The 27,781-nt window shown below is 41.4% G+C and overlaps 1 protein-coding gene across 1 annotated transcript in view; it reads right to left on the bottom strand.

The window, feature by feature from the left end:
* MCM9 (minichromosome maintenance 9 homologous recombination repair factor) overlaps positions 1-23,441 on the bottom strand; it is a 73,318-nt gene extending 49,877 nt beyond the window's left edge. The window contains exons 1-6 of the mRNA XM_018563481.1: positions 23,127-23,441; positions 19,064-19,377; positions 14,130-14,211; positions 11,946-12,146; positions 6,301-6,426; positions 2,622-2,741 (exon numbers count right to left, since the gene is read on the bottom strand). Coding sequence (XP_018418983.1) covers positions 2,622-2,741; positions 6,301-6,426; positions 11,946-12,146; positions 14,130-14,211; positions 19,064-19,377; positions 23,127-23,436 — 1,153 coding nt within the window. The 5' untranslated portion in view covers positions 23,437-23,441. The remainder of the gene's footprint in view (positions 1-2,621; positions 2,742-6,300; positions 6,427-11,945; positions 12,147-14,129; positions 14,212-19,063; positions 19,378-23,126) is intronic.
* Positions 23,442-27,781: the final 4,340 nt, after the last annotated feature.

Raw genomic sequence — 27,781 nt, 5'->3', positions numbered from 1 at the left:
GCTACACTGATTTTGCATTTGATACAATAAGGCTGTGATGAATTCAATTATACCCAGGCAAAGGTGAATGCATCTACCATAGGCAGAATGGGTCTAAGGCCAATAGCACCAGAACAACACTGGCAGGCATGTATGTTTCCACAGAAAATATTTTCTTTTTACTTTATCTGCAAAAGGTGCACCCTCATATACCTTCTATACCCTTGGTTCTCAACTGGTGGGTCGTGACCCAAAAGTGGGTCGCGACCCAGTGTTCAGTGGGTCGCCGCATGCCTTCCACTTTTTAGGCGAGAGGCTCCTCAGCCTCCCCCTAGGGCAGCACAGTGGGCTTGGGCTATGGCCGCCAGGGAGTGCCATTCATATGTACCGTGCTTGCAGCTCCCTTGCATGCCCTGTAGAGGTGCCTGGACCTGACTGACATCACATTCTGGCTCCGTCACAGCAGCCCACACTGGACCCCAGGCTCAGGATCCACTCCAGTTCTCATAAGACTGGGTGGATCTTAAAAAAAAATAAAAACATTTTTTGGAGTGCGTGTGAGAATGACTGCGAGTGTGAGAGATTGTGTCTGTATGTATGTCAGTGTTTTTGAGGGTCCCTTCACACTACTACCGTGTTTCCCCGAAAATAAGACACTGTCTTATTATTTGAATGGTACCCCAAACGCACCTCCCACCCACAGTTCGTACGCCCGCACCGGAACGCGCAGTACCCTAATGCCGCACGTTCCATTGCAGTGCGACTTGGGTCGCGACTTATTGAGCAAGTACAAATGTGGGTCCTGAGATAACACAGGTCGAGAACCACTGATCTATACCATCTTTGGCCTGTCTAGGTGAGACGTTTATAGCATGTGAGAGAGTGTTATATATGCGCTCACTATATTTTACCAGTGATGAACTGAAGAGATTACAATGGCACACATGTTCCCTATATGTGAAAATACTGAAGTAAAATGATCTTACCGGACATGTTAAAAATTAATTTAAAGCACAAGTAAAGGCTTGTGTATGACAGGCTAAACAAGTATCAAATACACTTACTATGTGAGGCACTAGTCTCAAAGTAAACATAAAACTTCCTTTTCAATGTCCCCTCTTTCTTCTTGATAAACTTCCTCCCCACACCAAACCCTTGTTTATCTGTGTCTCACATGCTCCCCCTCCAGACACTGCAATTCAAACTGAAAGGGTTTCAGCAACAGAAGCAGTGCTCTCAATCTATTAAACAGTGGGCAGGACTAGGTGTGACAAGGTCCCGATTGGCAAGCTACAGGCTTGTTCACCAGTAGTGACAATGCTGACAATCATGCCCTCCACAACATTATTTTTAATCGCATTATAGTGCAAGCAGGCACGGCCTACACAAGAGTCATTACTCTGCTCTGAATTTAGGAGCAGTGCAACATCATTAATATGACAATCTGTGTTTAAAGGAAGTAATCTGAATCAATTGACTAAGCTGCTATGTAAAAGGAGCTGGAGGCTCCTAAGGCTAAAGAATAAATAAATTAACACAGCGCTAAGTGTTAACTAAATAAATAAAAAAAGTGTCTCCCTACTTCTTAAATTAAACATCAACTATTCAGTAGGTAACATAAATATGAATGGTGATGTCAAACTAAAGTGAAATAAATGATACCAATTAGGTAGTGAGAACAACTAAATAAATCATACACACTAAATGCCGCATCTAAAAGCAGCAGCTAAATCGCAACATTATCGCCAAACATGGAACTAAAATAACTTCCTTTGAAATGTGGCAATCCAGAATAAATAGTGACAAACCAAAAAGTTACAAAATGTCTAGTTGAAAGTCTCATATGCAATCAATAGATGCAATCCAAAAAATGTGCTCCGGTGAATAGTGAAAGATGTGATGCTCAAGTGAAAAGAATCGATTCCCCTCTTCGAGTAACAAAAAACCCCTAAGGGTATGCACTCACCAGATGAAGTGATTAAAGACCGCTCAATAGAAAATCCTCTCCTACAAAACCCGATCTCATCCACAATGCCTGTCAGCTCACCTGCCTTCCGTCGGACACAGCACCAGACATCCGATAAGCCGGAAAACCTTTCCACAAAACAGCTCGGCAGTTCCCTGTAAAGCGGTATCCCTCGACAGACTGCAACACCACCAATCACTCCAATGGACCTGCGGCTCGCTGTATAGCGGTGTTTCCTGACGTAGGCTCCAGTACCGCCGATCTCTCCCACTCTCATTCAATATTCAAAAGAAGAAATCTACATAGTGTAGTAAATCAATATTGCATTAAAAATAGTAAAACTTGTAAAAACACGAAAACCGGCCGGTCAAAACCAAATCGAATCCTTTAGTTATGTTACCTACTGAATATTTGATGTTTAATTGAAGTAGGGAAACACTTTATTTATTTTGTTAACACTTAGCGCTGTGTTCATTTATTTATTCTTTAGTGCAACATCATTGCCACACCATCATAGAAAGCTGCATAAGGTGGACTTCACTGGCAGTTATTCATGGGAAAACTAAGTGCAGGTGGAAGGCTATAGTTCTACTTTAACATGCATGTTTGATTAGCCTTTATTTAATGAAATGTACAAATTTTAGTTTAGATCCTGTATAGGAGGAGTTCCACTTACCTGCACTGGTTGATCCTATGCCTGCAGTCAAAACGGATCTTGGCGTTATCTTTACTGCATATTTTAAAAACTGTGATTTACCCGTGCCAGGGTCTCCAACTAACAAAAGATGGGATTCCCCTTAAAAAAAAACAAAAAACGTAGTCAACAATTAGTAAATAGCGTTAAATTAAAAAAAAGACACAAAAACTTAGGCTGGCCATAGAACAATTTTTTGATCTGACAAACATTTTACTAAATGTATGAAGGACAGTCAAAAATCAGAGCCACAGAAAAAGCAATAATGTCACCAGCACACCAAAAAGAGATTAGCAAAAGTTGGGGAAAAGCCTTAACCCCATAGCTCTCCTTTAATGACAAATTGCCATTCAATACAAGCGCTTTCGGGCCTCAAGGGGTCCCCTTCACCAGGCTCGTCATTCTGAGCCTGATGAAGGGGACCCCTTGAGGCCCAGAAAGAGGTGCAGTCCGTGGTCACTACAAGCACCCACCTGTTTTTACGGGTTTACTAATGTTCCGGTAAGGAGTGCAGCAAGGCTTTTAATTCAAAAATCAGAACCAGTCTCAAAAACGCAAATGATCACCATCTGATTATCTAACAATCATCTTGGATGTGCACATCCAAGATGATTAAAAGGAGCGAACCGAGAAAGGGAACTTTCCTCAAAGTGACAATTCTTCATTTTTGTCACATTTTGCACCTTTTCAAATCAGTCTGAATAATTTGAATTCATTTTTACACGGCTCATCAATTTCACAATTTTTATGAACTGTAGAAAAAATGGTGAAAATTAGCCATGAAATAAAAATGTTTTTCTTTTTTGCTACACTTCATAAATAGCCTCCAAAATGCTTCTTCACATGAGCATTGAGAACAAGCATTTGATTTGAGCTAATTAACCTTTTCAAATGGACTGTAAAAACAGTGGCTATTCTTTAGCATGAAATGGCCCAGTACACCCATTAAACTAACATCACTTTGTTTCATGTCTTTATGTTATCTGCAATGTTTGGCAGGCGTTGCCAACTTCCAAATCAAGTTAATGAAATTCTACCCAATGCTACTCGAATGGCATTCAGGAAGCTTTTGTCTAAAACGCAACCCTGCCTATCTGTGCCCATGGAGGAATAAATCCTACTATGAAAACATCCCATAAATTCCCCAAGAGATGATATAAGAGACTTGCAGCAGCTATTTCATGTATTTCCAGCACACCATGGCTGCATTTATCCAAGTTATGCCAGGGGTGTGTTAATTTAAAAAAATAAATAAATACTTGTCCAAAGACTAAAGCAGGGGCGCAATCTACTTGTCCCTCATGGAAATCTACTTGTCCCGATACGGTTTTGGTAAATTTTTTTTCTTTTTTTGTATTTAGCAGTCCTAAGAAGAGCTTCTCATTGGTCAGTGCCGTCAGGGAACTGCGCGGACCGAGTGCTTGCATTTTGCGAGCAAAATTCAGAATACATGGCACAAGTACAGATAGTACACCCGTACTGGCAGATGGGAAGGACTGTTCGCTGAAAGGTAAGTATAGTGAATTTTTCCCTTTGGGGTGGGCGCAGACTTGGGCAACCGTGTGCAGTCACCAGGCGGCCCCATTGATTTCAATCTGGTTACATCCGCGTGGTAAATCGCTGAAAAAGCATACATGTAACTTTTTTCGCGACACGCACCATGCCATGTTTTCAACCGCGATTATGTGCGATTGCACAGGCGGTATTGCGGCGGGAAACTGCACAATCTGCCTGGCGCGACTGAGGTGCCATTAGACAATAATGGCCCTGCCAGCGCTATCGGCGGGGGTGTGCGATTCTGTGACCGCCCGGCCATCCACACGATTGCCGTGCGGTAACGGATCGCCCACTCCGTGTGCGCAGACACACACACGCATTTATTCGCATGCAGATGATAGGGGTTGGTTTTAATTTTTTAGATTTTTACTGTTTTTTTTACTTTGTAATATTTTTATCATTTATTTTTATTATTTTTTACTTTATCGCCTTTTTAGTTTTTCAATTTTTTATGTATTTACTTTTTTAATTGTTATATAATTTTATTTTTTACTTTTTTTTCCCCACTTGACTTTATTGCCATTTCACAAGGGGTAACAAGCCCCTGTGTGATAGCTTTTGGAGGCGAGAGGTTCTCTTTATTGACCCTGTCACCTCCAACACAGGAGGAGTTCTAGCACAGCACTGTGCTCGTTCTCCTGTGACAGGAAGGCTGCATTCCTGTGTCACTATTCACACGGAGCAGAGCAGAGAAGCATTCTCTGCCCTGCTCCATGCTCTCTAACAATTTGCCGTGGTCACGGATCCCCACAAGAGGGGACCACCCCGAAGACCACGGCAGAAAGGAAGCCCACGTGCAGAGAGAGGCAGCCGGGAGCGGTACACGCCGGCCATAGAGAGAGGGGAGGAAAGGAGGAGAGGGGGAGCGTGAATCGGGCAGGTTACAAGTGATTTTGGACGGCTGTTAGAACAAGTGTTACCTTTGTACTTAACCTTAGGGATGCCATTTGTGAGCACTGTTAAAATTAAACAGAAGTGTGTGCAGCACCTTTGGCTTTGAGGAATATAAAACCTTCATTTTTATCAATGGGAGACTGCATTCATGGAGAACTTTTTTGTTGTTTTAATTCTTCAGTTCCTCATTTTCTAGTAAGTGCCCACATTGCTCTCCCTCCCACCCCATGTTCGGGTGCTTCCATCAGTTAAGCAGCTGCTGTGAAGGCACTCATGCGCAGCAGTTTCACTGAGTGTGACCATAGACACACACAGGCTTGCAGCAGGCCACGCCCCTCCTCCCCGCCCAGCAGTTTTACAGACGGCAGAAGGAGCATATGGCTCCTCTGCCCCCAGAACTCGGAAGTTCAGGACAGAGGATCGCTGTGGGGATCGACAGCGGTGTGCACAGGTAAGTGTGTAAGGTACTGGGCGTTTTTTTAAGGTAAAAAATGCCCAGTCTTTAGCAATACTTTAAGGCCCATACTCTTGATTACTGTCACATGCACCCAAAATTAGTTAAACATGGCAGCCTGAGGGGAGAAATTAGCAGCCCACCATATAGGGAACACTCTTATTCCTGGTAAAATGTCGAGAATTTACAGCGCTCTAACGAACATCAGTACTGAAATGACAAACCATTGGCAGTTCCAACTTCACTCAGGGTTTTGCATAAAGCCAATGAAATTAAAAGAGAACTATGGCCCGACCTTTTTTTGCCATAGATCTCTTTAGAGTCACAGGAGGACATATACTAAAATGGTTAAAAAAAAAAATGGCAACCTACATATTTCTGCCAGTAAAGACTGTATTAAAAACCATCATGCTACATGACTGTGGTGGCAGCACTGCCATAATATGTAGCAGCTATTAGGGCAAATCCTTTTTCAGAGAACAAGTTTCTATTTTCTTGGACATTTCAAATGTAAACACACTTGTACCCTAGGGTGGCAACTTCCATCATAAACTTCTAAAGCAACTTTGAATGTGAATGCTGCTGTCAAATGTTTTAGCACTGCCATTTTTTTTAGTAGCTGCAGTTCAGGACAATCATACTACAGTAAAAGGCTGTGGGGAGACTGGTGAGCTACAACAATGCCTGGATGAAAACTGTAGTACTGAGCATGTAGGCTATGTTTCTAGGGGTCAATTTTATAAGAAAATTACAAACCTCTCACTCTGGTCCCAGCCGAATCAATCCTTTGAACACCACCAGCGAGCACCATGCCCACTGCCAGCTTTACCACAAACATGCCAAAAATCTGAGGACATAGGCTTGCTAGGATCTCATTCCTACCTGTTAAAATAATAAATATTTGTCTATTAGCAAACAAGTAAAGAGATTAAGAAAAGCAAAAAGGAACTTCAAACAAGCAAGATTTATTTTATTCACTATACAGAGAAAGCTATTCTGTACACTTTACTGTATTTATGTCAGGAAAGATAGTCTTATATTTGGTATGAGAGGTTTGTTGAACACTTTCTAGAAGATCCAGTCCAAAAAAAGGCAAGCAGCACACTATAGACTCCGCAGTCATCTGAATTTATTGCAGTAATGGTTACCCCTACTTATGGTTACCACTCCTCTGGACGTGTTTCACCCAGATAATAGGACAAGTCATGAAGGCCTCTGAAATGCTTCAGAGGACTGGATTCTGGTGGGGGTAACCATTAGCGCATATACTGTATAGAGAGAGAGAGACAAGGAAAAATTTGTTGGTACCTCACAGGTCATTAAAACAATGCTTCATTCCTGAAAAAAGTGATGAAATAAAGAAATTGTCTTATGTATACAGTACAGCGAAAGTATTCACCTCCTGGTGCATTACCACCTTTTATTAAATTGGATTTTGACTGTTTGTACCATGTTGTGTACATAACATGCTTGCCACTTTGTAGGCGTAAAATCAATCTTTGTGACAGACAAAAAACCCAGAAATCTTAAAATGTGCATAAGTATTCATCCCCTTTGCTAAATAAGATGTGGGACAACCAATTAACTTCAGGAGTCCCATAATTAGTTGATAAAGGCCCCCCTGTGTGCAATCAAAGTGTCACATGATATCAGTATAAATACAGTCGTACAATAACCTAAAAAGGATTACTATTAAATGTAAAAAGGGAGGGCAAAGAGCTGGTGAACTAAGGCAATAAGCCCTAAGGGTTAACAAGATATAAGGTACAGCGCTAAAAGCCTTTCTGACAAAATGTAACCTCAATAATGAGAGGATGCATTCACCAAGGGAATACATTCGATGTCAATCACATCTATGTTAATAATGTGTGACTTTAAATAAGTGATAACCAAATTGAAATGTGTAAAAATAAATGAAAATATTCAAGGTGTGGGAAAACACTCTAAAGATACCACTCTAAAGATACACTGTATCCAGACCTACTGCCGTTCTCACGACAAAGTGCTATAAAAATGTGTGTAAGTGAAACAATGTTGCAAACACACCACATTGATCCTAATATAACAAAGTACATACAATGTGGAAAACCAAAGTGATAAAAGGAAAATACTGTATTTTTCCATGTATAAGACAAGTAGTCTTTGACTAAAAGTATTTCATAAAAATATTTACCTAAAAATGGAGGGGCGTCTTATACACGGGGGGCCGAGAGGAGAACCGCAGTTGCAAAACTACCGATACCTCTGCAAACTAGCCTCACGAGTGAAACCTCCGATTGCAGAGACAAGCTAACAGGTTTCCTCCAATCAAGAGCCTTATGTACCCGACGTCAGCTGATGCTGCGGAGAGCCTGCAGCCAGTGCCCAGATGTAACAGGGAGCAGTAATGTCGGAGCATTCTGAGCCCATAAAATGTCAGAAAACAAAAAAAATCCCGGTCAATACCAATACCTTGATCCCCTGCTAACATGAATGGGTTAAATGATCCGTAGTACAACTACATGTTATGTACTATGGATCATTTAATCCATTCATATTAGCAGGGGAGAATTGTAACTATTACTGCAGTGTACAGGACATACGTACTGCGGATCATGATTTAACCCATTCATGTTAGTTTATATATATATATATATATATCAGGGGTGTGGACATTTTTGAAAAAACTACTTGTCCAAGGGCTAAATCTACTTGTCCTTCATAACAATCTACTTGTCCTGATAGGGATAGGGCTGCACCAATACCGGTATTTGGGTATAGAGTACAAGTAGCGATATTTTGCTTTCGGTACTCACCAAGTATCAGTGCTTCCGTTTGCATGGAGCAGGCTTCCCGGGCAATCAGGAAGCCGGGCAGCAGGTAATGAGATGCTACCCGGCTTCCTGACTGCCAGGGAAGTCGACTCCATGCTGTTTGGCCGGCTTGATTGTGAATGGCTTGGAAGCCGGTTTCCCGGCCAATCAGCATGGAGCCAGCTTCCAGCCCAATCAGGAAACCCAGCGGCGAGTAATGACCTGATTGGCCAGGAAGCCGGCTCGATGCTGATTGGCTGGAAAGCTGGCTGACGTCGTGGCGGTCATCTTCAATTTCTGGTTAAATGGAAGGGCTATGGTCCTGAAGAAAACTCCTGGGAACCTGATTGCAATGTTCACGCTCAGAAGCTGGTTCAAAAGTTTTTTCAGACTCATCTTCTCACAGCAGCCCGATTGGGCATCCGGAGGTTGCCCATTAGAGGGGGGCACTGTAAAGGCACGATTGCAAACAGCGTAAATCGCAGCAAACAGCGCACGTGCGAAAATCGCGGCAAACTGCGCACGCGCGAAAATCGCGGCAAAGCACACAGGAAGTGAGGTAGCGGTCTGTATTCCTAGGACTATATAAGGAGGAGCCAGCCTCTCTTTCATTGCTGATGGTCTTGTCAGCTTGGTGTTTGTGTCCTGTGTTCCTGTATTGTTACTTGGCCTGCCTTGACTCGGATTGCCCTGGACTACTCTTCTGCTTGCTGCCAGCCCCTGACCCCGGCCTGTTCCCTGGATTTGAGCTTGCCTTCCGATTTTGTACTTCGCCTGCCCGACCGGATTCGACCTTGGCTTACTGACCTCTCTACTCTGTTGTCTCTGCGCAGTGCTCGTTTCCAGTCTACGGCACTCGTGCTCCTCGTTGCCCTGCCCCCTTCTGTTCCCAACTCCAGGGGTCACATGACACGAAACGCAAGAGACGCCTCCCCATCTTCCAGCCTCAGGTACGTGATAGTACCACAGATTTGAGACTGGGATGGAGGTTCACCTTGCAGCAGGACTATGACCCTAAATATACTGCTAAAGCTACACTTGAGTGGTTTAAAAGGGAAACATTAAAATATCTTGGAAGGGTCCAATCGTAGCCCAGAAATACAATTCAATTGAGAATCTGTGGCAAGACTTGAAGATTGCTGTATACAAATAGAATGCCCAATTTCAGAAAGCTGGGTCAGGTACAGGTCATGGGCAAGTGGCATTCTTTAAGCGCTGATCTTATTCCTATTGCACATCTATGGAAAGAGCTGAAAAATTTAGTCTGTAGTCACTGTTCAAACCTGAGACAGCTGCTACAGTTTGCTCAAGAAAAATGTGCCGAGCTACAGAAAATCGCTAGATTGCACTGATTGCCTTTAAAGGCTGTGGAACAAAATATTTGGATAAGGGCACCATCATTTTTGTCTATGCCATTTTCAATAGTTTTTTTTTAAATATTCTGTTGCATAATATAGCAAAATCAAAGTTTGATTTTTATTAAATATGGAATGATGGATGCCAATTACATTCATCAATTTAGGCGATTTCAGAGAAAAAATTGTGAGCCCTTTTTCTCCATGGAAGGGTACAAACAAATGTGTCCTTGTCTGTATATAGAAGACTTTTAAAAGGAACAAAATAAACTTAACTGTTGAAATATAAAAGACTACATTTGTCTTTTTAGTAAGACAGTACCAAAAGCAATGGTGATATTCCAAACCAACACAATTACAATTAATCTTAACTAATTGATATATACAAAAGGAGTTTAATTCAGCATATTAATGTGATATAAGGAGAATTAAAATTAAAAAATATTATATGTTTTTTTAACAAATGTTGTGCATAAAAAAATTCTCCTCTTTGCTGCATTCAAAGCCCAGTGTTTTTTTTTCTTTACAATACAATTTTAATTGATCTGATCTTCAATGTGGCTGCTCTGGGTTAATGCAATTTTCATATTACCATTACCTTTCCACTGTCCTAAGAAATAGTTTACAGGTTTTGTCCTTTGGAAAAAGGATCTGAAAAAGTAGGTATACATGTGCTCCAAGATGGAGACTCATAGGTTAGAGTTAAGACATAGAGGTGCCTTGGCAAGGCGGCTTTCACATTTTCTGCAGAATACGTGTATCCAAAACCTCTGTTTTTAACCTTCGGTTAGACACGTTTTTTTGCATACTGGCTGGTGAGTGTGCTGGGAAACTTTTTGCTGTTGTACGTAAATCTGACACACTGCAGGGACTGAAGGTGGAAGTGTTTACGAGAGAACTTTAATGGATACCGCAAGTGATATTCACTTCTCATCTAACCCCCTCTATCTTAATTATTAAAATGGATTTGTATTTAAAGCAAACCTATACAGTAATACCTTGGTTTACAAGTAACTTGGTTTGAGAGTGTTTTGCAAGACAAGCAAACATTTCTGAAAAAAATTGCCTTGATATACAAGCAATGTTTTGCATTAAGAGCAAAATTTTGTAGAAAAGCACCACCCGAATAAGGCTGTAGCAGTGCGAGCGATGAGTCTTTTTAACGACAATGCAATGTCACATTGGATATATTCCTTGTTAAGGTTTCACGAAATGAAAAAGATTCCATTGAGCCAAGAGATAGCAGTGATTTCGTTAGTGATAGTGAAAGTCGTCCTACACAATAATCCTCCTCTCTCTCGTCCCCCTCACACCAGCCACGAAGGTACCGGTAATCGGTTTATTTTTCTTTATATTTTGTACAGTATTATATTACAGTACAGTATTGTAATGATTGTTATGTGAATATTTTTGGGTTGTGGAACAAATCATCTGAATTTCCATTATTTCCTATGGGGAAATTCGATTTGATATACAAGCGCTTTGGATTACAAGCATGCTTCCGGAATGAATTATGCTCGTAAACCAAGGTATCACTGTACTTACAAAACTTTTCTGTCTTATAGGGAATATCTAGTGAGGTGGTAGCTAAGCAGTATACTGCAGTTTCTGGCATATGACATTACCTAGACACTCTTGTCTCTGTACGGTAGGGTAAGCTCATCTAAGGCAAATCCTGCCCACTGATGACCATTATTCATAAGAAATTTTGAATGGCTTTGAGTGACACTCTGTAACATTCCTGCTTTTTTAGTGATTGTTTTCCTGAGGCCATGCAGAAGAGCAAGCTTCATCTGAGGATCTGCAGTTTGAGGATCTTGCTACCATTTCATTCATCTTAATTAAGGTAAGCAGCTGAGTTCACATTCATCCACTGTTCCTGGTTGTCTCCTCCACTCCCTCTGTGTAAAGATCTATTCCTCTTTTTCCTTTCCTGTTGCCTCGATCATTAATTGCGCGAGCATTGATTCTGTGTGAAGATCTGTGCTTCGCTCAAAAGGGGTGGCTTTGACATAAGGAGACAAAACTCCTTTGCCAAGATAACCGCTTCCTCCCCTGGACACGGTGCAAAATGAAGCATTGTAATTCATCCTGCTGCAAGGAGCATACGGTCAACACTGGCCATCAGTCCTTACACATTTTTTGGCGCACAACTTCCATAGTCTAGGAATGTTAAGGAATATAGTTGCAATGGCACAAGGCCATTTTTAAAACTCCCTTTTTCTAGGCTGGAAATGTGCTTATAAAAACTCACCTGCTAAAGGATTATACTTAAATCTTTCCCAGAATTCTCCAAATTCTTTTCGGACCTCCTCATTTATCACCACCCCGCTTGGCTGCTCATTATTCACAGCAATGTAGTTAGCTTTTAGTACAATCTCCAAGTCACAACGAGTGTCTACAAAAAGAGGCTTCCATCGCTGCATCACAACACCATATACTGTAACATCATCACCTGAAAAAAAAAAAGGCCAGCAAATGAGGTAGATATAGGTTTGCACGTTTAGTTGTTTTGACAAAAAGACTAGAAAATAGTAAGAACACTAAATGAAACCATACTGAACACATCAACCAGACAAAAACACAAAGGGTCAGTCCACCTAAAACTGGTAGACGTCAGTGAGCTGAATCAATCACTGGCTTTAGTGGCAAGGATGTCTTCCAGAGTTCCTGGCTCTGCCCACCTACTGTCCTGTTTCACACCTCCCGTTAAAGCAAAATGGGTCTTACTTATTCAAATCGGTACTTGAATATGAAATCTTCAAGGAGATCAAAAAGGAATTGGTTGGTGGCTTGAACCTCCAGGTGTCTAGCCAAAACTGAAAGATTGTCTTTGAGCAGACTGACACTATTGCACCAAATGCTAGGGACAACCTACATTTTTACAACAAACGGCTTCTTATTATTGCTTTTAAAATGGTACTTATACTCTTCCAAATAGATTTACAATTGTGAAAACAATTTTGAACCAAAAAGTCTAAATAGCTTTTACTAGTTCATTAATCAGCGCTTCTCTATGTTGCAGTTCAGTGTATACAAAAACCAATAGCCTCTCAAAATTAAAGAAGATTCTGGCTCAGGTGGAATTCTCAGGCGTCAGGGACATCTGGAAGGCTTCGACCGAAAGCTTTATCAATATTTAAACATTTGCATATAACTACTGTCTTGCAAAACTGTGGGCACATCTGGTCAAATTACATGCGTTGTCAATTTTCTCAGTGGGGAACACACAAAAACCACAACAAGAAAGAAACTTAGATGAGGCATCTTCGTGCAAATTCTAATGCACAGTGACGTTTTGTTGGCCGAACTTAATGGAGAGGGGAAAATGAAATAATAGGTAGAATGTACAATGGTTTGAACACCCATACAGTTGATCAATTAAGATAAATGTTTTTTTGGCAGAAGTCTCCCGAAGAAAAAGTAGAAAGAGAGAGTAGCCTGATCTATCGTTAATTACTCCAGGACCAGCAGCTGTTTGCTCACATGGCAGACTGGAGTGCTTCAATAATTTTTTAGGCCAGGCCACACAAAGATTTTCCAACTTGTTTCCACTCCTGGTGTAAGCATTTGGGCTTCCATCTGATTTTGCTCTGGTCTTTCTTCTTCCTGGTCCCAATCACCACCCCCCAACCCAACCCTTGGTGCAGAGAGCACAGCTGATTTGATGATGTTAGTGCCCTTCTCTGAACCATTCTACTGTGATGACACTCACTTAGAAGAGACCCCATGATGTCCTGCACTGGCAGATGCAGGGTTGAATAACCCAGAAGAGGACCAACGCTGGACTTGGGCTTTTGGAAATTGAATTAGCAAGTACTGCTGAAGCTAAAAAAGATCAGGAAGGCCAAAAAGAAAAACCTCCAACAGAGCCGTTTGTAAATTTGCCTGGTCTGATTAAAACATAACCAGCAAAGCACCTGCAAGACGGTTTTTCTGCCTTTGATCAACAAACTCTTTTCAATTAGGAAGCATACAGCATTTTAATATCCTTACTTCTCCCTGGTCTATGTAATTATATTATGTTTTAATTGCCAGGGAGTAGATGTGCTTAAAGAGGGTGTGCTAAGTGTACATCATCCTTGCCTAGACAAGAAATAAAGTGAACTGCAGCAGAAAAACCATGTAATGGGGAAGGGGAGAGGGGAGTGATACCAAGTCCTATATTTGAAGTGAAGGTCCACTTTAAGAAACATTTATATGCATGCCTGTTATTGAATGATATGGTACACTGAATGATACATTTATGCTATTTCTACTGTTTTCTAAACTTTACTATTGTCTATTCCACTACTCTTCATAACTCAAAGTTTTAGGTCCAAAAACTCACTGAAGAAGTTCTGTATGCAATAATAAAACTGAGATAAGTTTCAGTTCTGCATTAAATTCTAATTGTAGACAAGAGATCATTATGTAGTTCAGAAAAGTGGTATCTTACCAGACTTGCAGGTGTCCACCAGGTCATCTTCCAAAACCACAACCATAGATCGAGGAATACTGCCCACCGACAACCTTTGAACCTAAATCAGTGTAAATTATAAAACAAATACACATTTTATATATCACCTTTAATTTATATACTGTCCTCATTTTGATAGGTTTTACAGTAGGGCACACAGTAAACATACAGTATATTGCAAAACATGAAACAGAAAGCAAAAGATATACTTGTAATTGCTTATGATCTAATAAAAAAAATGAAAATCTTGGAGGAATGACTAGCCTTCCATGTTTCCATTAATTGTTTATGAGCACTCACCAGAAACAGACCTGCCATACAGTTAACTAGGTGAGTGCAGTTATAGTTTGTAGAAATAGAAGGGTAATCTTGGGACTGCCAGCAGTGGAATTAAAATCCATGTCTGTAGATAGACTGGATCCTAAATCCAGGATACTGGGCAAATTAATAGAATGTAGTTTATGCAGTCACAGTTGTCATTTTTTTAAAAAGGAGAAGTAGGGAAGCATTAAACATTCTCCCCAATAGCAAAACAATACCGGCACCTTCAAATCCAAAAAGAGCCCAGCAGTAAAAATACAGCAAACACGATGGAGGCAGCTCCCACAGATTAGATGGATCACCAGTCTGAGAAAAGGAACAAAAGAGAGCGCCTCCATAGTGTAAAAATGTTATTTAATAGTAAAAACACGCAGCTCTAAGGCTGTACTTACAACAGTTCGGTAGAATAAAAACCAGTAGACTAAGGTGAGATTAACTTTTATTAGTTTCAATGCATTTTGTTGGCTGGGACAATTCCCATTATGGTTGGTTTCCATCCAGCTCTATTGGTGAACACTAACATCTACCAGCCAAAAGACGAATGTATGTGAATTGGTTTATGGCTTTTGGATATGTGCAATATATTAATTTATTTTATACACTAATAATTTTCATAAGATGAATTTCGCATCACAAGTCACTTGTTGTAATCACTTGAATATATTACATCCATTTTTATAGTAATCACTTGAAGTAATAACTCGAATATATTACATCCATTTTTCTATAATAATTACTTTGAGACAGTAGGGGTTTCCGTTCGAAATTAGTTTAAATGCTGGGTTTATATCCCCTTTTTTCAAATAGATACATTGTTCCACCATTTTCATAGGTGAGTGTGGAGGCCATCTAGAGACAGCTTTAGTGTTTTTATTTTCCAAGCTTCTAAAGTAGCTAGTGCATAAATACACAGTTTCAACTATTTAAGTTTTGTTGTATGAATTGTTTGTATCCTTTGTGCAGCTGCTTTTGTCAGTGTGCGGCATATAGATCATCCTGGTCGAGAACTGGGAAATGACTCCTTATAGTTTTTTAACCATCAGTTAATTTTGGTCATACTATACAAACTATAGGGGTACATCGTGTTTATTACTTTCCTTTAAGCTCAAAACCGAATTCCCTGCTTGGCTGCCGGTTTAATATGTCAGTCTGTCATTTATTGAGTAACTCCTACGGGGAATATGACGAATATTTAAAAGTAATCGTTACTGTCAGTCTGAAATACACTCGTTTCTGAGCTGATCTATGTCAATTAGGCGGTTATCACATCCACATTATGTCCATTCCATGTATGACATTATATTGTGGATTAGCTCGAGCTGAATAGTAATTAGAGATCACTTGCAGCTGCCTTCTCTAGATGAGCCTCCAACACCGACTGGATGATTGGACTAAAAATCCCATGTAACCCTCTCCGTCAAAGATTTAAGGCAGGATACAGGGGGTGTTCATTCATTGGTTCTGATGAAGGGGGCGTGCCCCAGAAACCCTTAAACCATTTATCAATACAGGGATCGAGGTTACTGGTGTTTTACTTCCCTCCAGATTCTCCCTGCCAGGGGTTCCGTCCTCTCACCTTATTCTACTGGTTTTTATTCTACCGAACTGTTTTAAGTACAGCCTTAGAGCTGCGTTTTTACTATTGCATAAAAGTTTTACACTATGGAGGCGCTCTCTTTTGTTCCTATTCTCCCCAATACTCAGAACAGGTATGGGACACTGCAGCTGCCCACACTGGCTCTAAAACCGAGCTAACTGATCAGTCAGCTCTTGGTCTCTGCTCCCAGAGGAGAGCAATAACTGTCAGTCACTGTCCTCCACAGGGATCCCACCCTCCCCTCTCTGCTTCTCCTGCACTTGGCTGGAGCTACAGGCCAGGGAGAGGGCGTGCGGGAACAGCTAGATCCGGCTCTCAGCCACATGAAGATAGGCAAAGCCAGCTGTCAGGCAGCAGGGTGGATTCTGACAATATCGATGGGACTCTTGATTGCAGCACGCCTGTGCAATGTCAACTGACAGCGAGCATAAGCTGGATATTTGCAGACTGTGGGTGCCACATGTACTCTTGTGACCCAAAAGATAAGTAAAGACAAAAAAAGGTTTGTCTTTACTTCTCCCTTAACTACTTGCCGTCCATTTATTGTAATGGAGCAGAGCTGAGGGCGGGTTGCCGTACATAAACAGGTTTTTTTCCCCCTGCACAAGCAGGAAATAGTGAACGCAATGTCCACTGGACAGTGCAATTACAAAACAAAGATACAGAGCCAATGAGACCATGTGATCACTAAATGTAAACAAATGCAAACGATCAATAAGTGTAAAGAATGACTGCGGTTTGCAGCTTTCTTCCCCTGTTCGCTTACATGCTGTTTGAATGTGAGGAGAGGGAGAGTGCACCACAGCATTACCGGTACAGTGTCAGTAGGTACTGTTACAGCCACAACCAGTGTTCTGATTGCCAAAAGTATGAGTACGGTGTCAGCAAGTAGCATTACAGCCCTAACCAGTGTTTTGATTACCAGAAGTACCAGTACCAGCAGTAACTTTCCACCACAACTAGCATCCTGATTGCCAGAAATACCAGAACTCCATAAAAAGGTAGTCAGAAAAACAGATGCACAATTTTAAACCTCAAGGTGCTCCTTGGGGTTCGGGCCCCTCTAGGCAGCAAAAAAAGTCTCACATATGCAATATCCACATACTTAGGAGGAGTAACAGAATAGGAGGAATTCATGAAAACTGGAGCAGATGCCCATAGTAACCAATCAGCTTCTCACTTCAGTCTGTTCAGTTAAGATTTGAAAATGAAAGAGAAGCCGATTGGTTGCCATGCACAGCTGCTCCAGATTTGATAAATTCTGCTCACTGTGTTTTGGGGTATAATTCTAAGTGTGGCCATGCTGTGTTTTAGAAATCTCCTATTAACTGACAATTTTTTGTAAAACATTTTCTGAAAACTTGCACACTTGATCAAATTTTTAAAAGACTAACCATGCATCTTATCAAATTCATTGGGGTATCTGCTTTCTAAAATGGGTTGTTGGCGTTTGTAGACTGCTGCAGTGAATCAGCATGGGGGGACCTGATAGAGAACTTTCTGCTTCAGGCCCCTCCTCTGCTGATTGACAACAGGCAGTGGTCAGATGCAATAGCCAGCCTGCTATTGCAATTTGAAATATCCAATAGCAGGCTGGCTATGGCTCCCAGCTTTAAAATACAAAAAAAGTTTACAAAAATAAAACAATTAAATTAAAAAAGACAAAAAAAAGAAAAAGTTCAATAAAAATAAAAAATGCAAACCGATAAAAAAAACACGTTTATAAAATAAAATTGCTGTGTCATTTTAAATAAAACAATTTTTAAATTATATTATAATCTTCTGAACAACAGAAACAGACAGCAAAAGAACAGTGACCCTTCCCTATGCTATCCAAAACGAAAAAAAAAATTTTGGCTGGAGTTACACTTAAAAAATGTACCCGTTCCGACTTTCAAATTCAACTTAAGTACAAACCTAAAGTCCCTATCTGGAATTTAACCCGGGGACTGCCTGTACATATGTTTGTTTTTTTACCAAAGAAATGTAGCAGAATACATTTTGGCCTAAATGTATGAAGAAAGTTTATATATTTGCAATGTTTCGTAATATAACGTAGGGAAAACAAACTTTTCTGTACTTTATATTTTATATAGTAGAAAATAAAAAGCCCAGTGGTGATTCAATACCACCAAAAGAAAGTTCTATCTGTCACAAAAAATGCTACATTAATTTGGGTATAGTGTTGCATGATTGCATAAAAGTACCTCAGAGATACTGAAAAATAGCCTGGACAGGAAGGGTGTTTAACACCCTGGCCATCAAGTGGTTAAGGTACGTTTTAATGCATTAACTTAAAAAAATATTGTATGTATTAATAAAAAATACAACAAACATTGTTAAATAAACTGAGTGGTCTTTTTTCAACCCAAAATTGTTCCCATTGCTTTCACAGTTGTTTCACATGATTATTTTAAAACTGGGACTTCAGGATAAGTAAATATTGTTTAAAAAACAAGAGGAATGTTGATTCTTACTGAAATCTTGGCATGGTTCATGTATTCCTTACAGAAGTAAATCAGTATGAAACTCTGTCTCTGCACAGGAGTTTCCTGTAAGAAAGACTAGTCACTGCTGCTCTCTCTTTGTGCAGGATGACTGTCTTGTATTAGCCACCCTACTGTAGTTAAGGTAATACCTGGGTTTACAAAGGAATATGGTGCACACAAAATAGATTTATATCCTTTGTGGATATTGAGGAATATATTTAAATGAAGGCTTTGGGGACCAGCGTTTAGCTTTAACACATTATCTCACCATAATTATATGCATTCTAATGAGGACAACCTATAGTATAACAATGCCAATTTTTGCTTCCTGATTTTAATGTTATGGTCATGATACAGCATGACTGGAAAGAAAGACAGTACTAAACAATATAAAGAAATGTCATGTTTTGTCAATGTGAAATGTATCCAGATCTCTTCAGTTAGCACTTCTTTAGTTTCTTAGGCATTTCCATTATAGTTGAACTATAAACATGAACAGCAATTACCTGCTCCTGAATCTTAATCTCCTGGTAGTCTCTACAAGTGGCCGGAGAGGACACATCAGACAGGGAAGTAAATTTTGCAGAGTTGCAGCCTTCTTCATTGGTGCAAGCAGTGGGAGGATTGAATGAGTAACACTGCTCAAAGTCAGCTTTTACTGTGATTACATGCTTACACTTATTGCACATAAAGTCCTGCTCATACTCTAGAACTTTCACTAGACTGCTGCGAATAACTGTGCCGGTGATGGACAAGAAATGACCCACATCTATCGCACGTGGAATATGCTCTCTGGTTAACTCGGGACACACCGGCAAACCTGTATGCACATAAGGAAAGGGTGTCAACACAAAAAGACAAGAATTCTGATGCAATTGCTCATATAAAAAATACCATACAGCCTGTATAAGACTGCAGGTTGAAAAAGGGCACTTGTCCATCGAGTTCAAACTATAGAGATATGACTGCTGACCTCTTAATGAAATCCTAGTTGTCTGGTTACTATGCTGAGCCACTGCCTTCAATATTTTCATAATCAAATGACCAAATACAAGAATCTAGATCAGTTAGGGATGCACCGATACAGACACTAGTATCGATATCGGTGCCGATACCGAGTATTTGGGCGAGTACACGTACTCGCCCAAATGCTCCGATGCCTAGCACGAGTACTTCCTGTATCAGGAAGCCGGGCAGTGCATCATTACACGCTGCCCGGTTTCCGGGAAGCGGCTCCATGCTCTCGTCACTTGTGATGAGAGAGCATGTAGTAGACTTCCCGGCCAATCAGCAAGCCGGGCAGCGTGTAATGACGCGCTGCCCGGCTTCCTGATTGGTCGGGAAGCTGGCCAATCAAGAGGCCGGGTGCCGTGTAATGACGCAGCACCCGGCATTCCGATTGGCCGGGAAGCTGGCTTCATGCTTCCTCGGGCAGCGTGTAAAGACTCCGTCAGTCTTTACACGCTGCCCGGCTTCCTGGCTAATCCGGAAGCCAGGTGGCGAGTTATTACACGCCACCTGGCTTCCTGAATGGGACTTTTGGTAATTGGTATCGGCGAGTACCGGAAAAAAATTAATCGTTACTCTTACTTACCAAAATATCAGTATCGGTGCATCCCTAAGATCAGTACAATAGTTCTTATATGCATACTTGTTCTGGGGTAGTGACTCGACATACAGAGGCCAGAAGGTCAGTATAAATTGACAAATTACTAGCCTGACAAGACATTGGCTACATTTTCTTATCTCCCAGTAACAGCTCTTCCTTCTGCAGCGCCTGGGAGATAAGAAAATGTCAATAAATTCACCAAACATATATTTGCTTAAGAAAAATGTATACAGAGTGGCATGATCCCGAATATACCTAAAAAAAATTGATTTGGGGTTTACATACAATTTAATTCTGTAGCACTGCTACTAGATCAGCATTAAAGCAGACCTATATTCCAAAAATCAAAGCCAGTAGAGCAATTCTGCTTCTTTTCTAGTTCTGGATAAGAATTAGAACCCCCATCAGGTTTTTACTGCTATCCAGGACTCCCAAGAGGTTTACCTTCACTTCCTATTCTGCTGACAATGATTTCACCAGACAGAAAGTATGGGGAAATCTGCAACAGGGAAATCTGACAGGAGTTCTAGCCCTCCCATACTCTATACTAGAGGTGCACCGAAATGTAAGTTTTAAAACCGAAACGAAACCGAAATAACAAAAATTGTCAGGCCAAAAATCGAAAATGTTTTTTACTTTAATTTTTTCAAATATTTTATTTATTGTTTATAAACTTATTTTTTTAATATTTTTATTTATTAATTATTTTTATTTTTTACATTACTTTTAGGGGCTTCGAGGAAATATTAGTGGTCAAAACAGACCCCTGATATTTCCCTTTTAAAATAGAAAAAGAGATTGAGAACACAGTCCTCTATGTCCCCTGTTATCAATGAATAGGAATCCCTTTATGAGTGTTCCTGTTCATTGAACATGAGGGCATGGTATGTTTACTATAACTACAACTATGAATGAACAGGAGGGGGATGTAGATCACTCCCATTCTTTCATAATTGAGGATTTGGTTAACATGTCCTCAATTATGTACAAACACTCAGCGATCGCTGAGTGTGTACCTTGCTCTATTCTCTCTGACACGCTGTCACAGGAGGCTGGTGGAGCGGTGTAGGGAGGAGAGCCCAGCCTCCTACGACAGCGCTGTCTTCGCCCCCACACCGCTCTGCCGGACTGTGATAGGAGGCTGAGCGATGTGGGAGGAGAGGACGGCCGCTCACTGCACTCTCCTCCCGCAGCGCTCGGCCATCACAGTTTCTCTCCTCCCCGTTGGGACACAGAGCAGCGCCCATCGGGAAGGAAAGAAATCAGGGATGCGCCGATGTATCGGCAGGAAAATGGCATTTTCGGCATTATGCCAAAAGTGCCATTTTCCGCCCATATGTTTCGGCAGCCGACATATCGGTGCATCCCTACTCTATGCTGCATGTTGCTGCTGCAGAGTTACCCTCACTTCCTGTCTGTAAAACTGTCAGCAGGAAAGGAAGTGGGGGGTATATCTCTCTAACGGAGCTCTGCAAAAGACGTAAAAAGCTGACAGGGCTTCTAACCCCCCCCCCCCATGCCTCCCTCTGATGGCCAGTCAGACACACTTCCCTCAGAACTTATCATATGATCTTACAATTGGGCTTGGAGAACTAATGTGCAGACAGAAGAGGCCAATCAACGTTTCTAGCTGGATAGTAATCTTCCTCCTTGGGAAAGACCACATCATCAATGTCTTCATTTAAAAAATACGCTATCAACCAAACATATCAACAAAAGAAACGTGTATAAAAGAATAAAAGTGTCAATCAAACCACTTGGATGATAGTTTTGGGACATGGAGCTTGGCAGGGTGACAGAGGCACAGTGGAGTTTAAAGCCCAGTGGAAGTCTAGACAACTGCTTTACACATTGTTTTTAATGTTGGAAGATATGAGTAGTTTTTAATAAACTTTTACATTTCGCTCAAATCGCTGTACACTATGGTCTACAGATTTCTTTTACTTATGCTGAATACGTAGAGTGGTTGTCATTTTGGGTCCCTGGAACAACATATGCAGTAATAACTGGCTGCCTCAGAAGGGAGAAAGAAGATTATAATCAGTCGCACAGTGTGGGCCTCCCACCCGATGTTAAAAGGGTACAGCTTCGCTGGACCCATTATTAGGTTGCATCTAAAAGGCGAGAGGCTTTCTGAGACGGGTGTCAGCACTGTGGGTGTTTAACCTCTTGCCGTCCGCCCGTAGTAGAAAAACGGACGGACGGCACTGCTGCATTGGCGGGTTGCCGTCGCCAGACGGCATTTTTTTTCTGCTCGTGCGCGCCCCCTAGCGGGCACGCACGGGCAGAAAAGACCCGTCCAATGCGAACACCCGGTACCGGGTGTTTCACATATAGGCGATCAGCGGGTCCATAGCCCGCCGATCGCATATATGTGCTCGTTTGCGTCCGCGGTTTGGCCTGGATGGGAAGGGGGTTTAACACCGCGGATGTCAACTGGTTAATAGAGGTAGAAGGTATAATTGTGGATCACTATTACACGTTTGCTGTCACTTTTATAAGACTGTGTTTATTTGGAATATGTTCTGGATCACTGTTACATACGAGTTTGTTACCACGTGTGAAAACACTTATTATTGGGCAATACAATGTACAAAAGATACCCAAGTGGTTTGTTTGACACTTTTATACACTTTTTTTTAAATTATAAGTTTGGATGATCCCGTATTGTTTTTTTAAGCGTGGCACATGATTTTTATTTTTGAATATTTGAAGGGATATTACAGTATTCCCTTAGAGTGTTGCAGTAGTTAACATATTAAAGCACGTTACTTTGAATATTGGAGCTGTGTTTTTCTACACACATACAGTATAAACAGAGACACAAAACATTTTCTTTGTGCCGTGTTCACACCTTACATGTGCAGTGATGTGCATAAAATGCAGCTTAACAGACATGGTGTGAACAACCCTAAATATTTCAGTAAATGCACCAAAATAGCCTATACCAGCCTACACACCTGTTATTCTTGCATGTAGATTTTGCTTCATGATGAATCCGTCATGTTGCGAGTTCGACTGCATGAGACTCATGGTTGCTCGTCGCAAAGCATTATCAAATATTGGTAAAACCTCATTAGGAAAAGCATTGAAATAGTCTCCGACTTCCATGTTTGTTTCAAAAAGTGTCATAGCATTAACAACTATTGAGTAGTGGGAATCCTCATCATTTTCCATCAGTACATTTACTATATCCTTCTGGTGATGCTGCAGTACATAGGACTCAAACACTTGGCCAATCAGCGCTACTTGTTCAGAATGCAGGTACATGTCTGAAGCCAGTGGGTACTGTAAATTCAGAAGATGTAAAACACACATCAGTGCTTTATTTCCCTGTAACATATGATGGTGCTGCATCAAAAAGGTTTATTTACTAAACTATCAACTTGACAATTATTGATAGAAAAAGAAACAGTTTAAAAGGAAACTTATGTATAAAAATAAAGAAGCTGACTGGCTTTTTGTTTCTGTCACTGATCCGGGCTAAGTATGTAGCCAGCAAAAACTGAACTTCTGCCCTTCAAGCTTTTTTCAGGTCTAGTGGTCCTCACAGGAAAGTGAAGCAGGACCATAACGACATCTGGAGTCAGCACCATTAAAGCCCAACTCCATTATACTGTTTTTATTGGTATACTTAACCATTTCCAGAAATCTTAAAGCTAGTTACATGATGTACTGGGCCCACTTCATTTGCACTCTTCACTTCTCCTAGCGGTGGGTGATCCTCCATAATGATATCAGCCACGCTCTCTGCATAAATATATTGTTAATTGAGGACACTGTGGTGACTGCAGGGAACATGTTGCAGTCGACCCTTATGTCAGCCCACAACGGGTCAGATCTGCCCCCTGACCCTCCCAAGATAACTCCTTCGTAGCAAATATGATGGGTGTAACCCCCCACCTTTTTGTTATTTTTGTAGTCCTCACTCCGGATGCATTGTTGCTCCCTACCTTGCCTACCAGGGTGTAGCCTCTCCTGGTGGATGACCAGGATTCCCTAAATTCACAGAAAGGTGGGTTCCCTTGGTGCAGGAATTCTTATTCCCTGGCATAAAGTACTGGCAAGCTCTAGCGCGTGTGGTAAGTTCACCTGCAGCTGTGTTTTTCCTTCTGGCTTCTTGTCCTCTCTCTGTGCTTGGTCAGGCTTCCCCAGTCAAAGATATTGCTAGGACTCTGGCGGCGGCCACCATTGCCAGGGTCTTGCCTCTAGACGATTCCGTTTCTTTCAAGGCCTGCATGGATCACTGCAGATTCAGATTTGCAGAGAATCGTTTCTGTGGCAGGTGCAGCCTGTGGACCAACAGTGGTGTTGACCTCTTTGGCCAGAGCCATGAAGGTCTGGGTGAACAATATGGAGTCTGCCTTGCGAAGGAGAGTGAGCAGGAGCTTTATTATTGCCTCGCTGGAAGATGTGAACTAGTCATGAGATTTCGTGGCACAATCAGTTACAGCCAGAAGAACATTGTGGTTAACACAGTGGTCAGTGGACACAGCCTCCAAAACAAGCTCAGATGTCCATTCCATTTTAGGGGAAAATGCTTTTTGGGAAGACCTTGGACAAGGCAATCCAGCAGGTCTCTGGCGGGGAAAAAATAAAATAATATAACGGGGTTGATACCTCAGGAGAGGAGGCACCAGCAACAGCCATTACATACCAATGGAAGACCAAGGGAGCAGCACGGGTCACACATCTCAGCACTTTCGGCCTATACAGGCTCTAGATGGGTGGATCATCCTCTGGTAAAAGAGTTTGTGAAGGCCACACAGAAGGTGGCCACCTTGAAAAATACTTTCTCCTAAATGGGACCTTCCTCTGGTCCTGAAAGCTTTGATGTCTGCATCTTTCTTTTCGATCCAATCATGTTTACTTTGGCATGCAAAGGACTGTTTTTTTTGGACAGCTATTGCTTCTGCTAGGCAAGTGTATGATCTCTATGCATGTTTTTTCCCAGTGCCATCTTTTCTACCTATGGTTCCTTCCTTTTTTCACTTAATTTCCAGTGGCATTGATGGTCAAGACTGAGGTTCTTTGGAGTTACTTGGAAAGGACAGAGCTAGGAAGGACAACCTCTTCATCTTCTCGCTAGGGTTCAGGAAAGGAATGCCAACTTAATCTAGGATCCTGACTTCTTAGATCGTGAAGATGATCCAGTTGGCCTATAGCAGTTCACAGTTAGGCTCCACCAGTGGAAATATGACCTCATTCAGCAAGGACAAACGTATTGGCAGACCAGGTGTGCAAAGTGGCAAGATGGGCAACTCCCAACACATTTGTCATTACAGATGTGAATGTTCTTTGGAGCAATTCAAACTCCTTTGCTTCTTCTGTTTTTTTTTCCTCTGCATGTGCTCAATTAGCCTTTTTTTTGTTTTTTGCAACTTTTGTGGGGTATGCGGTTTTATTTTCCCCACCATTTGTTGGCTACGTCCCATAGTGGGCAATTGTTATCATTTCTTCTAGGGGCCTATTTGCATTAAAAAATTAGGCTTTAAAACACAGGGAAAATGATAACAGAAATAATTGAGTTGTCATTTCACACTTGCTTTTTTAGGTTAAATTTTCTGGGGTTGTCATCCTGATCCCAAATTTACTAGCATGTCACGAAACAAACTCACATACTGAATGCTGATTTCAGATCAATGGCTCTTTTGGTGAGGCCAGAATCAGTATGATGGCCCCAGAGTGTGTACCAATAAAAAGTGATACCAAGTAAACAGTAAAACCGAAATAGCTAGATATCTAGCAAACACTGCAACTATGGGAGAAAAATCAGTAAATTCAAACAATTTACCTTTATATGAATGCAGACAAACTCTCGCGATCATCTCACAAGATACTGGGAATTGAGATTGTACATCCTGAAGTCTGTGCTGTGTAAATTCCTCACTCTCTTGATTCCTGTATTACTAATCACATCTTCTAAGGCATGTTTAAATCTGACTGGTGCCTGCAAAAAAAAAAACATAATCAAAACTGAAGTTTTTCTTTACAACAGACTTTCCGCGTGTTAGACAGATAAAACCCTGCTGAGGGTAGGTTTGTGAATTCCTCTGCTGCATTGAAAACAGGAGTTCTCAGACCACAATTGCCAACAAAAGGGTGCTTTTGGTCGACATTTGTATGTTGTGTTCCCTTATGTTAAATGTGAGGATACCAGCAGTGGCAGCCCCTATATTTCTGCCATCCCTTTACAAACACACGTATCTTTGGATAGTGTCACTGGACACAAATGTTGAACTGCTCAAAGCAGGATATGTACTTTGCCAAAAGTAAGGCTGTAACATTTCCCTTTTAAATGGACACACACTTTTGTTTACACAGTTAAAATGGAAGTAAAGACTAAAAAAAAAAATGCTAGAAAATAAAGTTGTTGGATGCAGGAAGTCTTTGTATGTCTCGTCTGCCAATAAACTCCTTTCCCCTACTGCTAGCATTTTTATTTTGTGTACACTGTTTGTGGTGCATGCACACAGTGCAGTGTACTCTCCTTTTCCCACTCTTGGCATATGTAAAATGGATATATTACCAGTGTAATGAAAATCCAGCATGTATATGCAGAAGTTACATCACCAATGGTTGAAAAAAGGACACATTGGATGCAGACATGTCGGAGAACGGCGGCAGTTATGGGGAACATAGATCTGTTATAGGAGGGCAAACTAGGGGTAAACGTTCCACAATCAGCAAGTTTTGCACAATATGGCAAGCGCTACAGCAGCAACCCCTTTTCAGTTCTGATTTAAAGTGACTCTGTCTCAAGGGAAGTAGTTGCCTGACTAGAGGGCGGTATTCACAAATTCTTTAAATATTGATATTGGTTAAATTTACCAATAATAGACACTGTGCAGATTTCAGCTGATTCTTGAGGAACCAGCCAAAATTCGCTCAGTAGGTGCCACTGTCTGGCCGGCATACCTTGATCAGCTGATCAAAAGGAGCTAGTCAGAAAATCTGTGTTGGAACAGAGCCGGCAGCCAATGAGCTGCCGACTCTGTTCATGTATTCAGCAGATATAGGTCTCCACCCCCCCTGCAGTCAACCCCCAAACCTCCTCCTGCCCCATTCATCTGCCGTCAGCTAGATTCCGCTGCCGGCAGCTGAATGTAAACAGCAGGCAGTGGGGAAGCAATAAGCAGTCTGCTATTGGCTATTAAAAATTGCAATAGCAGGCTGGCTATTGCACCTGCCCACTGCCTGCTGTCAATCAGCAGAGGAGTAGACCAAATGGAGAACCAATATGAGGCGACTGCTTGCTGTTTAACTTCAGTATCGGTTCAGAAAAATCCATACCGCTCAATCCCTAACTCTGACAGCATTAAGCCCTCGTTCACACCTGAACGTTTTGTAGCGCGTTCTACGCTCGACGAACGCTCTACAAAAAACGCTCAAATATATAAATCCCATTGTATTCAATGATCTCGTTCCCACCTTGGTGTATTTCCGCCCGTCCCTAACGCGCTACAAAACGGCCCACGCCTGAAAAGGTACATGTACTACTTTGGGCCGTTTTGTTGCGCGTTTCCATTGGGATACAGCCAAGTAGCCTTCGGAAACGCGCGTTTGTCGACAGACGCGCATATGCAATACGCCTAGGTGTGAACGAGACCTAAAG

This window comes from Nanorana parkeri, unplaced genomic scaffold (genome assembly GCF_000935625.1).
Source record: "Nanorana parkeri isolate BGI_ZX_2015 unplaced genomic scaffold, ASM93562v1 scaffold22, whole genome shotgun sequence".
Lineage (NCBI taxonomy): Eukaryota > Metazoa > Chordata > Amphibia > Anura > Dicroglossidae > Nanorana > Nanorana parkeri.
This window is presented reverse-complemented; position numbering and strand designations above follow the sequence as displayed.